General features: G+C 38.1%; 1 protein-coding gene across 1 annotated transcript in view; it reads left to right on the top strand.

Moving 5' to 3' along the window:
• Positions 1–13,218, top strand: part of GNB4 (guanine nucleotide binding protein (G protein), beta polypeptide 4) — a 75,081-nt gene extending 61,863 nt beyond the window's left edge. The window contains exons 3-11 of the mRNA XM_009321707.1: positions 1,325–1,424; positions 5,916–5,954; positions 6,681–6,787; positions 7,769–7,832; positions 8,667–8,829; positions 9,028–9,094; positions 9,319–9,520; positions 10,759–10,975; positions 12,225–13,218. Coding sequence (XP_009319982.1) covers positions 1,368–1,424; positions 5,916–5,954; positions 6,681–6,787; positions 7,769–7,832; positions 8,667–8,829; positions 9,028–9,094; positions 9,319–9,520; positions 10,759–10,975; positions 12,225–12,331 — 1,023 coding nt within the window. The 5' untranslated portion in view covers positions 1,325–1,367 and the 3' untranslated portion in view covers positions 12,332–13,218. The remainder of the gene's footprint in view (positions 1–1,324; positions 1,425–5,915; positions 5,955–6,680; positions 6,788–7,768; positions 7,833–8,666; positions 8,830–9,027; positions 9,095–9,318; positions 9,521–10,758; positions 10,976–12,224) is intronic.
• The last annotated feature ends 836 nt before the right edge of the window (positions 13,219–14,054 follow it).

Raw genomic sequence — 14,054 nt, 5'->3', positions numbered from 1 at the left:
TAGATGGAAAAAAACCTTCCAGAGTCTTTTAGAGCACATCACTACTGAACTACAAAGAACCAGTAGCTAGACCAAATAAAAGGGTTTCCCTAGAGGTCTACAACTTAGCAGACACACTGTGACCTTTCTTCCCCTGTTTTTTTCACCATTTGTCAGTGGACTAAATTGGGGGGCACAACTGTATTGTCTCTCATGCTTAAATAAAAAGCTTAGAATAATGTTTTGATGAGGTTCTTCTCCCCACTTCTTTTCCTTCCTCCCTCAATTTTCAGTTTGTGAGTAGTAGTCTGACTTTCGTCTTTCTTCTTCTATAAGCTAGAAGTGTTTTGGGCTTTTTGGATAATGTAGTGGGACCACCACCGCCACCTTTCTGGTATGCTTTTTCTATCATGAAAAAAACACAAGTGCCTGGGTTGTTCGTGAGCAAGCTACTAGCTTATTTTACTTTCATTGCAAGGATATTGAAGTCTACATGTATGTGAATAGACTTAAGAGGTCTCTGTAGTGGTGTTTGGCTGCACTGCTGTACTGGGCATAAAGAGGAAAATTGATCTGAGGAAACTGTTCAACACACTGAGAAAACCAGATGCAAAATCTGATTGAAAAAAAATTACCTGAAAGTGTGTTTGCATGTGATCTTACTGTTTATTGATCTTTTTATTAATGTAGCTTTGAGTCCTTGTTCAGATGAGAACTGCTTTAGGCTGCTGTGGGCTATAGCAGCATGCTGATGCTTTTAGGGATGGTTTGGTGTTTACTATCACTTCTCGCTGTGTGAGTGCTTTTGAAATGAAAACATCATCATGCCTTGCCCGAGGAAAATACGGGAAAAAAAATGTAGAAAACCTGCTATTTCAGCTATAGTCTAGGATTCAAAATTTTCATCTTTAATGAAAACAAAAACCGCTTGGATGTCATGTGCAAAGGTGCTTGTATCATAGCACTGTTGAGCTCAAAGGTAAATGTTTTAAGGCGACCACTGCAGTCTTTGCTCTCTGTTGCCATCTTGGGGTGAAGACTGACAGAGGTTTTCGGGTGGGTAAGAGTGGTGCTCCAAATGCATTCAGTAGCAGTTTTTTAAAGTACACTGGGTGGTTCTGTTGACCAAAATATACTTCATTTAATTATGCTTTTCAGGGTAATTCAGGAATTGAAATAACTTGGGTCTTGCCAAATTTATTAGACCGTGTAGTAGAGGGAATATCTATTTGGAAGCCCTTCTAAAGGCAGAATAAATATATATGGGTTCGTGGGGTTTTTTGTTTTGTTTTTTAAAGAGGAGAAAGTGATACTGAAACTTAGCTTTCTTCCCTCTTATTGGCAGATTTTCTTCACCAGTGGAGTGTGAGAAATAGAGACTGAAGAAGATGAGTGAGCTGGAACAGTTACGGCAGGAGGCAGAGCAGCTGCGAAATCAAATCAGAGTAAGAATTCCTAATTGCTTATTTTTCATTATAAAATTCCTCTTTTAAAGGAATAAAGTGTAAAGATTGTATCTATTACTTGGTCCTGTTTAAGTTGTGCAAAGCTTAAAATATTTTCAGAATATTTGTTTAAAAAATCAGAAAAGTAAGCCATTGGTATAATGAAATGCATTCATAATATTTCTTGAACAAAATGTTTTATTTCCTGTTGAAGTTTGCTGTGTTTTGTTACTAGGGGTATATGTGTGTCTGCAAATTTTTTATTTCGGATTTTAAAAGAGAAAGGGAGCAGCAAACTTCTAGAACCTAGGCATGACAAGTTGGGGTCAAGGGTATTAGAAAAGCTTGTTTCTGGGCTAAAAGTGGCCACTGCGCTGCCACTCTTGATAAGCATGCAGGTCAAAGCATGGAGTGTGAGAGAAAACCTTCCAGGGGTGGATGTCCTTTCTACAGGCCCTATTTCTTTGCTTCCTGTTGAATTTATTTTTTTGAAAATGTGGATCCCCCTATATGTGCTTATTTTTTGTTGAAATTACTCACTGAAGATAAACCAAGTATGAGCTGTCATGCCGAAAGTCAGTTTACCAGGAATCTGTTGCAACATGCCTGTATATTTCAGTGTTGCAGTTTTCAGTAGAGAGAAAAGTACGAAGTACAATAAGGCTCTTCAAAGTCTGTTTATTCTTCATAAAAATTTCCTTTTCCTAAACACGAAGATTCATAAATCTGATTTATATGGGAATGCCTTATTTGAAAACATTCCTATCAGCAAAGACTACAGGTTTCTTAGAATATGTTGCATGCGCACCGACTTTCTTTAGCATGTCATCTGCTGGCAGCAGTTGTTTTGTGGTGGTCTGCTGCTTAGTGCAGTGGGCGTTAGGCTGCTTATTAGTATCAGCCATGCGGTAAACACACTTCATGAGTTAGTAGCTGTGTTGGGGCAAATGTTGCTTTCATGAGTGCTCATTCAGTGTCATCCAAGGAGAGCTCTGTGTCCTATCGTTTTCATTTAATACACTAATGAAACTCAAGGCGGGGATCAGTCAGTGTTGTGGGACTGGGCACCCCTTCTAGCAACTCTGTAGAGGAATGCAAATAAATTTTAGTTTAAAATACTTTTTCTTATGTTTAAGCTTTATTATGGCATTGCACAAATAAAAGGTATACGTTATTTTTCAGTTCTTCCTCTGCCTGATGTGTAAAGACTTTCTTGTTACATTATGTTGGGGTGAGCCAGTTAGTCTTAATTCAGTTGTAATCAATCAGTCTGGTTTTATGCAAAATTGTGTTGTGTGAAGAAAGAGATACCAGGCAAGTAAGAGAGCTAGACTGTGTTGCAGGAAAGTTTGCTTTTTTAATTCTGGAGCATAAAAATCTGATTGGCCCTTTGAGTAAGGACTCCCATTTTGTGGTTTTAGGTCGGTTTAACATTACTCTTGTAACTCTATCACCCAAACTTGTAAATGGATCTATACAGATGTAGTTGAGTAACCATGGCTATTGCCATTGGAGTCTTTTGGCTCAGCATTGGCAATTAGTGTTTGCTTCTTTGGATCTGAGTGCAGGGTTGGATACCTTATGCTTAATTTTAACTTCAGATTAATATGCAATTAAAAATGCTCCTGATGACTTAAAATTCAAGAAACTTTCTGACTAAATAATTCAGTTTCATATTTGTATAGGAGACTATCTTGCTTATTAAATCATTGCACAGTTTTCTTTCTAAATAGGTGTTTTGTTTCGGATGGGTAAGAGGATAGATACAGGATCTAAAAACAATAAGGTTATTTTTTTTAAAGTGTCTAGAATATCTAGCGGGCTGGTAATTTTCAGGAATTATTTTTGATGCACTCCTAAAAACAGGTGAGCTCGCTAACAGCATTTGATGTTTTATATATAGCTAGCAGTTTGCTATCTTAGCTATTTACAACTCTTGGGTTTTGCCTGATATTTTCTCTAACAATATTACCATGAAAAATCAGCTTTGTGCTTATAAGTGAGTTCCAGATAAGATTGTGCCTAGCAGCTTCCTAAAGTAGAATAAACTGAGATGCATAGCTGTCAATTTCCCAATAGACTTTAGGTAGTCTGCAATGTTTTCGAAATGTTTAATGATTTTTTTTGTTTGTTTTGGTTTTGTGGGTTTGTTTTTTTATTTATTTACAATATCTAGGCGATGTGAGCACCTTTGCCTCCCCATGCAGTTACTACAGCTATAGCTCTGTTCTGTACACAGATAGGCTGTGCTGGAGGGATAAAGTAAGACTGCATGAATTTTTAGTGCAGGAAGTTCGAAACATCAGTGAACAATGAACTATTCGATAGCAGGATGGCTTTATGGTTAAAGTTGATTCCTAGTTCTGTCTGTAATAAAGTTCCCATGTGATGTGTGTCCTCACTTTGAGAATTGAAGTTCAGTATATGATTTTTGGAAGTTTTGCATACTTGGCACAGTGTCATTTGAAATTGAATGACATTTTGAACAAATCAGACACTATATTCTAAAAAATACATATAGTTTGGGGAAAAAAACGAAATCTTAAGTGTGTGTGCTAGGAAATCATGGGGGCTGCACATTGATCAAGTGGATAGATTTTTCTTACAAATTCTGCATTGTCTACTGCGTGAGCTGAGAAAAATCTACAATTATATAGAGGAGCTTTTTTATGTTATGACACTAATGATTCTGTTACAGTGATGCATATGTAGAAATGGCAGTTAAAATGTGAGAATTCAGATAGCCTGTTGAAACTTTGCTTTTCCTGCAACTTTGCCAATCGTATGGCAAGTATTAGACAGCCTCAAGTATAGGTGTTGCTAATAGCTCTTTCTTTAAGAAAAATGGCTTTGTTTTGTTCAGACTGCATTCAGAATTCATTTTATGTTGAACATCTTCAAGTATTTCAGCTAAACTAAACAACTAAAATTGTTAAATTCCAGTGTGTTTCTTCCTGTGGATGAAATAAGTCCTGAGTGCTAGGGCATTTGCTGCTCTGGTATTTTAAACCCCTCCTGATTCCAGACGTCAACACTTTATAAATATTTCTACAGTTCAGACATTTTAAAAATAAGTTGAGATGACTTAATCCACTCTCAGGCTTGCTTTCTGGGAGGAAAGCTATAAAGGGTGGTCAAAATAAACATGCCTAAAAAATTGTTAAAGTCGCAATGTCAAGTAACTCTCAAGCAAGAGCTTGAAAAATTTTAAGATCTTAGTCTGAATGTGTTGATGCAGTTCCAAAATGTGTGAGTAAATGTTTCCGTTCCTCCTCTCAAAGAGGATGTTGCCATTAGTGTACAGATTGAACGCTTTCTTGGGGTGGAGGAACACACAAATTAGTGGTGAAGGCAGCCATCCGTCATTGTGGGATGCCTCCTTCATTGGTTACAGAAGTTGGAAGGCATTTGGAGAAATTGCAGGGAGTTAGAGAGGGTCTTGTGGCCGATCCTTCAATACTGCTGTTGATAGTTTTATCTTTGACTTGTGCTATAGAGTTCCTGTCTAATTTTAAGCAAATTATTTTAAACCATGCTTCTCAGAAGTAGTTGCTGACTGCGTGCCTATTTTTGTTTTTTGAAGACGGGAGCCTGAGTTGCAGAAGTGCAGTGCAATCGCAGTTGTAACTGAAACCAGGTTTTGCAAAATCAGAGTGTTGCAAACTAGGCTCAGTGGTGCTTGCCTGTGTCAGGCGTACAATCTGTTACTCTGATTATACAAACGAAAGTAAAGTCTGTTTTCTAGGTAGGGTTGCATAATATTCGGGAAGTAAGTCATATACCCATAGAGTCTGAAGTAATGAAAAAAAGACGCAATATCTGTATGGAGACCTGAACACCATCCGTTCCGTGAAACGAATGAGGGTGTTAGCTGACTATTTTTTTCCTTCGTTTTGTATGAGGTGCATCAGCAGCTTAAGCTACAGTAAGCCTGCTGTCTGTCCTGCTCTCCAGAACCTGCCTGTTAATTTTCATCCTGCCTTTCATAACTAGCATCGTCACACCCGCAATGGCAAGGGGGTTAATGCAAGAGCTTCATGTAGCACAAAGCTTGCTAATCATATATAACATGTCGTTGCTTTTTCAGGTGGATCAGTTCTTCCCTTGGTGCTCAGCACACCCTGAGCAAGCACTTCCACACCAGGAAAGGAATACAGGGAAGAGGGTAGGCGTTGAGCCTTCAGGATGGCTCCAAATGCCTTTGAATCACAAATTCTGTAGAAAGGGAGACTCAAAGGTTGCTGGGGCATGGCCCTTCTTAAGTCTGTCTTCCTCCACTGCCCCCAGCTTGTGTACCAGTGCTTTAGATTCCTTGGACAATAAAACATATTAGGGTGACAGAAAGCATATTGGCATGTAAGGTGTGTTGGCTTGTGGCTTTTTGAGTGTGGTGAAGTCTAGCTTAAGACTTATTTTCCTTTAGACACTTTCTGTCAGTTGATGCTCAGTATTGCCTTTTAGATTCAAATTGTTCCATTCTTTTGTTTTCAGGATGCAAGGAAAGCATGTAGTGACACAACTCTTGCTCAGGTATGTTCTTGATTCTGTGTATAGGCTGTTACTTGATATATAAAAAAATAAAAATCCCTACAAATTATGACTGTAACATGTTCCTGTTTAGTAACTGAAAGAATAAAGTGAAAGAAGCCTTTGGAAATGTACTGTGTATTTATACAGTTACTTAAAACAAAACAAAACAACCCCACCAAAAACAAACAAATTAAAAATAAACACAAAACCCCCAACCAGTCAAAAAAACCCCCACCATCTTAATGGGTCTTGCTTCCAGTTTACCTTTTAAATAGAGTGTGTTTATTGTGTTCAGTATATTTAGAAAGACTTAAATAAATGCCTTTTAACTGTATTTTGGAAACAAAAGTATTTTGCATTTAAAGTTCTGCTATGCTTTAAAAAGTAACAGTGCAGTAAATATTGGAGGATTTTCTTCCATTGGTTTTAATTGAAAACTTTTAGATTTGATAATCTGAAATAGCCTTAGTATTACATAGTATTATTTTAAAAAAACTTTCTGAGGTTTCAGGTATAGCCATTGTGAAGTGTGTTAGTGTATCTTCTGTAGAATCTGTTTTCCTCAGTGTTGCATGGACCTAATCCTGGGTTGTACACTAGTAGTATTTTTTTTTGTTGTTGCATGCCAAGATAGATTATTTTCTATCAAAGTTCAAATGTATTTAGTTATCTTGTATATTAAAAATAGTTCTCAGTATCTCAGGGGTTTGTTTTATTTATTTTTAGATCACAACAAGTCTGGACTCAGTGGGTCGAATTCAAATGCGAACAAGGCGTACGCTTAGAGGTCACTTAGCCAAAATCTATGCTATGCACTGGGGATCTGACTCGAGGTTTGTACAAGTGATCCTTAAACCTGCAGTTTAAGGGTTAGAAATCAGATTGTCGACTTCAGAATTAATACCAGGTTTTGGGATTCATATGGTATGGTGTTGGTGCCCTTGCAGGGGGATCACAGACCACGACTGGGGTGGGTTTTTTGTCTTTAGTTATAGTTTGCCTTTTTAAAACCAGTGAGGATTGCATAGTGGTAATAGAGAAGCCTTGATTGAAAGGAGGGGTACTTTGCTTGTTCTTACCACAGACATTTTCTTTTCCTTCTTTTAGTTTTAACTAAGTTCTTTGAGTCTATTTAAGCAGACGAGGATATGTGGTGAGGCATATTTTTGGAATGATGGATATTGTATTTTCCAAGATGTTGAATTAATTATGTAACTTCTGTGATAACAGAGATTTAAAAACTTTATGGACAAATTTTATTTCATTGAAAAAAAGATCCTTTTGTACATAGCAGGAAAAGTTACTTAGCTTCTAGGAAGGAGTTTTGTTACGCTGCTTTTAGAGCAACTGATTGTCAGATGTTAACAGTGCCTCATGCTCTACTCTGTCATGTAGTCCAGAAGGAAATGTATCTAAAATCTGCTCTCAGAATAAGATTCATTTTCCCCTAAATTTCTTGTTTGTTTTTGTGTAGCTGTATAGTTAAAATATTAGTATATGAAAAATAAAAGCAACTGTGGAGAGAGTTTATGAAATGTGTTTTCAGTAAGTTGTTTGGTTTTGTCCATTGTTAATCATGAGTCCCTGTGGACATGTGATTCTTCGGTCAGGTATATATAGATCTTTGCAGATTTTTTCCAACAAATGCTGCCCCTCTGCCACCCCCCCCCCCCACAAAAAAAAAAAAAAAGCAGAGGGTAATAAAGAAATTACGAAATTTCTGAATCACTTGGTAATCATGCATGATGTATGTCTATTTTGAGATTTTTTGGTTTGTTTTATATTAACATATTTTATTTTGTGTTTATATTTAGGCTACTAGTCAGTGCTTCTCAAGATGGAAAATTAATTATTTGGGATAGTTATACAACAAATAAGGTAGAGTTATTTATAATCCATATCAATAATTCATGCATAATTTGTGTGTTTGAGGGAGCTTGTGTCTATTTTTTTCTATGGTTGCAAGGCAAAAATGAAAAGAAGCAGTCTTTTTCTAATTCAGACATAATCTCTTTTTTTGTCTTCCTTTCCTGACTAGCTGGTTACTAGTGATATGTTGTAGGTTGTGTCTCAGAAGCAACAGTTCTAGGTAATATGAGACATTTTCACTCTAATTTGCTAGTGCAGTAGCTTGTAGCTATTGCTCTCTGCCTGTGTGGTGTTGCTTCTGAAACTAATCTGGTTTTAAATTGCAGAAATACACAACCTCATAATTTACAAGAGTGCTTTGCTTTTGAGGGCAGAGAAAGGAGGAGGGAAAAAAAGGCCAAAAAAAAAAAAGCTGTTAAATGAGAAAAGCTTAGGTAGAGTGTGGAGTGGTGATCTGCTTCTGTAAACTGTCCAGTCTCCATGGGTACAACCATCCCATTTTATAACCTGTAGTTCAGAGATGTAGAAGAATTGGACAAAGAAATCTAAGTAGAATAAAAAAAATGTTGTTTAAGTTCAGAATAGCTTTGCTATTAACTAATGTTGTACTGAAGTTCTGTATATCTCCCCCAGAGACTACCGGTATTTTTCATCCTAGTATGTACGTATGTGCAAGTATGAAATGGGTTGTAATATGTTGTAAAATCAAAATACTGAAACTTATGATACACAATCTCCTTGGTGTGTTTAATCTGCTATAATTCATTAACTGATATGAATGACCTCAGTGAAAAATGAAAGCTAACGTGTGCCGTGGCATTCATGAGCTCTGTCTTTCTGAAGATGCATGCCATTCCTTTGAGATCCTCCTGGGTGATGACTTGCGCATATGCACCGTCTGGAAACTACGTTGCCTGTGGTGGATTGGACAACATCTGTTCCATATACAACTTAAAAACCAGAGAGGGCAACGTGAGAGTGAGCCGAGAGTTGCCAGGGCATACAGGTCAGCCATATTCTTGCTTCAGCTTTGTTATTTTATTGCACCAAATGAAACAATCTTGCTTTGAGATGTATTGTGAACTGTGAAATAGTTTTGTTGGTTACAGACTAGCTGTGAGAGAACTTTAATGGCTGCTCTTGGTTTTTTAAATTTCAGTTACTACTCCTGGGTCTGAAACTAACATAACTGTTTTGTTTTTAGGATACTTGTCCTGTTGTCGCTTTCTAGATGACAACCAAATTGTCACTAGCTCAGGAGACACCACTTGGTGAGTCTTTGAGCTCTGTTGACCTTTTTTTTTCTTCTATTTTTTTTTTCCCCTCTCTTTTTTTCCCCTTCTTTTTTCCTCTCCTTTTTCTTTTTTTCCCTTTTTTCCTCCTTTTTTTCCGTCCTTTTTCTGTCCTTTTTTTCTCCAGTGCCTTAATTTGTATTTAAAGTTTAAACTCTCAAATAACCACATACATTGTGTTAATGTTGTCACTTTATCTGCAGCGCTTTGTGGGATATTGAAACTGGTCAACAGACCACCACATTCACTGGGCATACTGGCGATGTGATGAGTCTCTCTCTCAGTCCAGATATGAGGACTTTTGTTTCGGGTGCCTGTGATGCCTCCTCGAAGCTTTGGGATATTCGAGATGGAATGTGCAGGCAGTCATTCACAGGGCATGTGTCAGATATTAATGCAGTTTGTGTAAGTGATCATTTGTATTTCCACATGGGAAGAAAGGGGGAGGATAAAAGCTGTAGTTGCATGAATTCAGCTTATGGTCTACTGGGTTACCTTGATTTAAAATCAATTACTTTGTTAGGGTAGAGACTGTTAAATTGTATGTAATGAAGAAGGTTGTCTAATCACTTACAATCTAGTTTATAACTGAATTATTATTACCGTTATCTGTGATGCATTGAAGTGTTCTTGGAATAGTTTCAGCTATGTTTTTGTTTAGTAACTAAGACCTTACTTTTTTTAAGAAGCAAAGAATGGAGAAGGGAGACCTTTTGCGGTGTGGCAATGTGTTAAAAACTGAAAATTGTAGATAAATGCGATATCCTGAGAGGGGGCAAAATAGCCAAGCATCCTCATCTTAAAGTTTTTTATTGAACAGAAGTGTACTTGATATTTTGTGTTGAAAAGACCTTTCAGTGAAATATTCTGGAAGGCAAAGTTAAAATCAGTACTTACATTGAATATTCATCCCTGGAATCATTTTGTAATATTTATAAACTGGATTATATTTCCTCTCTGTCATAGTAACACTATGTTCTGATCTGCAAGATACAAGCTCTGATAAATAGGGAATGAAATCTAAGTCTAAGCTGCATCTGTTTTTGATAAACATGAAAAATTATTAAGGCTGAGAAAATACCAAAAGCATGACCAGTAGAAAAATGCAGTTCCTATACTTAGACCTGAATCCTGAGATGTGTTGAGCTCTTTGCGTTCCCATCTCAGTCAATATGGCTGTTGCAAGAATGACTCTGATTTGGAGTAGATTTTTTGGAAATTGAATTGCTTGCTTGCAATCTCCTATCTTGGCTGAGCCAACCTGGCTGACCGGCTCAAGATGGAACATTGTGTACCACTTCACCCAGGTCTTCCTGGCCCACAGCCAGGGTGCATGTAACTGCGTTTTGCTTCATTTTGTGGTAGTTAGTTACATCCCCTTTGACTCCTGTTATTCCGCATGCAGGAACCGTCTCGGTAAAATTCCAGTCATTCAGGTGTTACCAATACTATTCTAGAAGTGTTTCATTGCATAGCTGTGTATATGCATTTTTTTAACATGCAGATTTTCTTCTTTTTTTAAATAAATCATTCTGCCTTTATCTGGTCACCCTGGCAAAATAATACCGTGATGTTTTTGAAATAATGCTTGAACAATATATTTTTCTGGTGTCCAACTCCTGTCTCTTAATTAAAACTTTCAGTTTTTCCCTAATGGACATGCATTTGCCACTGGATCTGATGATGCCACTTGCCGACTCTTTGACCTACGTGCAGATCAGGAATTAATGATGTATTCGCATGACAATATCATCTGCGGGATCACTTCTGTAGCCTTCTCAAAAAGCGGTCGCCTCTTGCTAGCAGGTTATGATGACTTCAACTGCAACGTGTGGGATACTCTGAAAGGGGAGAGAGCAGGTGAGTACACGTAACTGCGATGACCTGAAGTTCTCCATTTCTTTAGCAGAAGATGGATATTCAAAATCTGTGTGAAATGCCGAGCCAGTTCACTGCCAATGTTGTTGCTGATGTTATGGAATCTGCTTGCTTCCTTTTAACACTGTTTTCTTTTGGAATGGCATCCTTCTATTTTATTGCATTTGGTTATATCTTCTGGTTGTTACATTGCATTGCAGTTTCATCTATTTGATGTGCGGAGTAAATGCTCCAGTCAAATACTCCGGTTCTTGGGTATTGGCCATCATAGATCTGTGTGCTGGAAGATACCAGCTCTTGAGGCTAAGGAGCAGCCTCCAAAATTATGTTACGTCTGCAGAGAATTTATTTTGCTGAAGTGTATGAAATGAAATAATACAAAATCATACATTTGCATTGACTTTTGCATCCATCAGAGGAAATAATTCAGATAGTAGTGAGTTACAGTAGTCTTTTTGCTTTGGGGACCATAATTTCCTGCTGTTGGGAGACAGGGGAAGTGGACGCTTTTAGTCCTTGAATTAGTCACTTCTGTCAGGATAGACAGCATGTTTATAGCATAGCTACATCTTTCTCGTACAGTAAGTTAAATGATGGGGCCTGGTTCAGTTCTGAACCTTGATGCTGCTGTTCGGACTGAAAATATATCCTTTTCCTTAAGGGATGTGGACAGGCTGAGTTCTAATAGACCTGGATATGGTACCTTGGGAGAGCAGACAAGTGCAAGAATGGGTAGAAGGAAAGCAAAAACAAAGCGGGAAGAGGCAGGGTACGGTGCTGCTTTTCTAATAGTCTGACACAATACATGGGGGACTCTTCAATCCTTCGGGTTTGCAAAACATGGGAAACTCAAGGTAGTTCCTGTATCCAGGGCACTGTCAGAAGACTTCACGCTTGATTTTGGAAGTACTTGATGGCTGAAATTGTGGACAGCATTGCTGAAAACAAGGGAAAAAACAGTAGAGAACCTGAGTAGGGATGAGGAGGTCTTTGTGGCAGAGAGAAAAATGGAGGCAATATTGTGTGTACATATCCTTAAAAACCTCACTGTTGAGTTTCTTGATACGGCTGTTGTGATGTATATGGTTCTTCAGGGTAAAGACAAAAAGGGTGATTAGATCTTGCGTTACATCTTTTTTAGCAGATTTGAAGACTTACCTGGGAGAGCAGAGTAACAGCTGCATCCTCGACATCCTGTGAATATTAACTTTCTCTGCTTCTTCTTTTCCAGGTGTCCTTGCTGGCCATGACAACCGTGTCAGCTGTTTAGGTGTTACTGATGACGGCATGGCTGTAGCTACAGGGTCTTGGGACAGTTTTCTCAGAATCTGGAATTAACTGGGAGCCAAACATGTACATTCTCCATTTGAGATCTGGAGAGATCAATGCTGCAGCCTATAGCTGTGAAATAACATTTCTACCTTGTATTTGCAGGTGAAGTTTTTCTATTCACTGATTATTACACAAAAAGGCTTTCTGTAAACTAGAAAAAAAATCAAGTGAAGAAATAGGGGAGGGGGGAAGAAATCACTGACTTTTTAAAAGGGGCCAGCACACATAATCATGGTGACCGACAAACTAAGAGCCAGTCTTTTTGTTTTTGGTGGTTTGGTTAGATTGTCCTTGAAGGGTTTTTGCTTGTGCTCAAGTCTGCTAATCCTGTACTTTTTTTGTACATAACAGAATATACACATTATAGCAGCCAATCATGTAACATTTGTCTGTATGTAAAGAAATATGTTTGCATTTTTTAAGGAACTACATTTATAGCTTTGCTTTTAACCCGAGATGTCACTTCTGAGTTTTGTAGTGGATGAACTAGATTGCTGTTCTAAATGTTTTTGTGAATTTACTGTAGATAAAGTGAAGCCAATGGTATGTATGTGTTTTTATAATGGAAGGCATTTGAATTTTTTTTTTTAAAGGCCCTGGAGACTCCCAGTTAATACCTACCGCCTTATTCACTCACTTCTTGACCTGCTTGCCTATTTTTAATCGTGGGGGTTCTTCCTTCAAGCCAGTGGTTCCTGGTTCATCCATTGGCAGTCGTGGCCTCCAAACACCAAGGAGTTAACGCCAGGCAGACTTGCAACAGCAGCAAAAATGATTAAAAAATAATACAAGATAAAAAAAAAAAAATCCAGTTCCAGAAGTATTAGCTTCCTTACTGCAGCTTTTTCGCATCAGCTATTCCACGCAGTCCTTGGGTATGGAAGCCAAGTGACCTGCATTGCTGTTCCTGCTGACAATTCAGCTCTAACTAGATGAGGTAGTTTTGGCCCGTCACAAACTCTAGCTGATTTGCACTAACAAAACGATTTGGCGTGATGCTCAGTGTGCAGAAAGCAATGTATTTGCAAAGCTTGCTCAATTACCACAATAAACTGAGACATTCAGGAGGACTTTGCTTAGATTCTTAAAGAAGATTTAAATGTGCGGTTAATCGCCTATAATCCCCCTCCAAATTAGGGGGTTGCCAAAGCATACCACAACCAAAAGCGCTTGTTGTCAGTTATGTGCAGTGTGAATTAGAAAAGGAATTGTGTAACTTACAATGAACCAAATAACCTTACTTACCTGTGTGACCCTTTAAAACTTCATCCTATAAACTTAGCGACTTGCTTGTTCTCCTGTGGTCACGGAGGTCTGTACCACGGTGGCTTATTTAGATGCTAATTGTTCTGCGGTTCTGACACTGTAAATAGCCATTTCCTCTCCTGTTCCTGATTTTATTCTGATTTTGATGTCAGTTGCTCATAAGTGATAGGTTCTGATCAAGTACAGTTGAGTGTAGATATAGGAGAATCAAGTGACTGATGCCCATTTGAAACTACCTGGGAAGATCGCTGAGCTTTTTGGTGCCTGGCAGCATGCCTGCGCTTGCAATGGATGTTCTCTTGGGAACCCGAACGTCTGTGGCGTTTTTGGAAAGGGGAATGAAGTCTATTGGCTTCTCTTAAGTGACTTATTTTAAAGATAACGTGAATTTTAAATCATCGGGTTGGAAGATAACATTAACCTGCCCTCATCTGAAGTTACGGGGAGTCTGGGTATCTCTGGG

Source organism: Pygoscelis adeliae, unplaced genomic scaffold (assembly GCF_000699105.1).
Source record: "Pygoscelis adeliae isolate BGI_AS28 unplaced genomic scaffold, ASM69910v1 Scaffold223, whole genome shotgun sequence".
In the NCBI taxonomy this organism is placed as follows: Eukaryota; Metazoa; Chordata; class Aves; order Sphenisciformes; family Spheniscidae; genus Pygoscelis; species Pygoscelis adeliae.
This window is presented reverse-complemented; position numbering and strand designations above follow the sequence as displayed.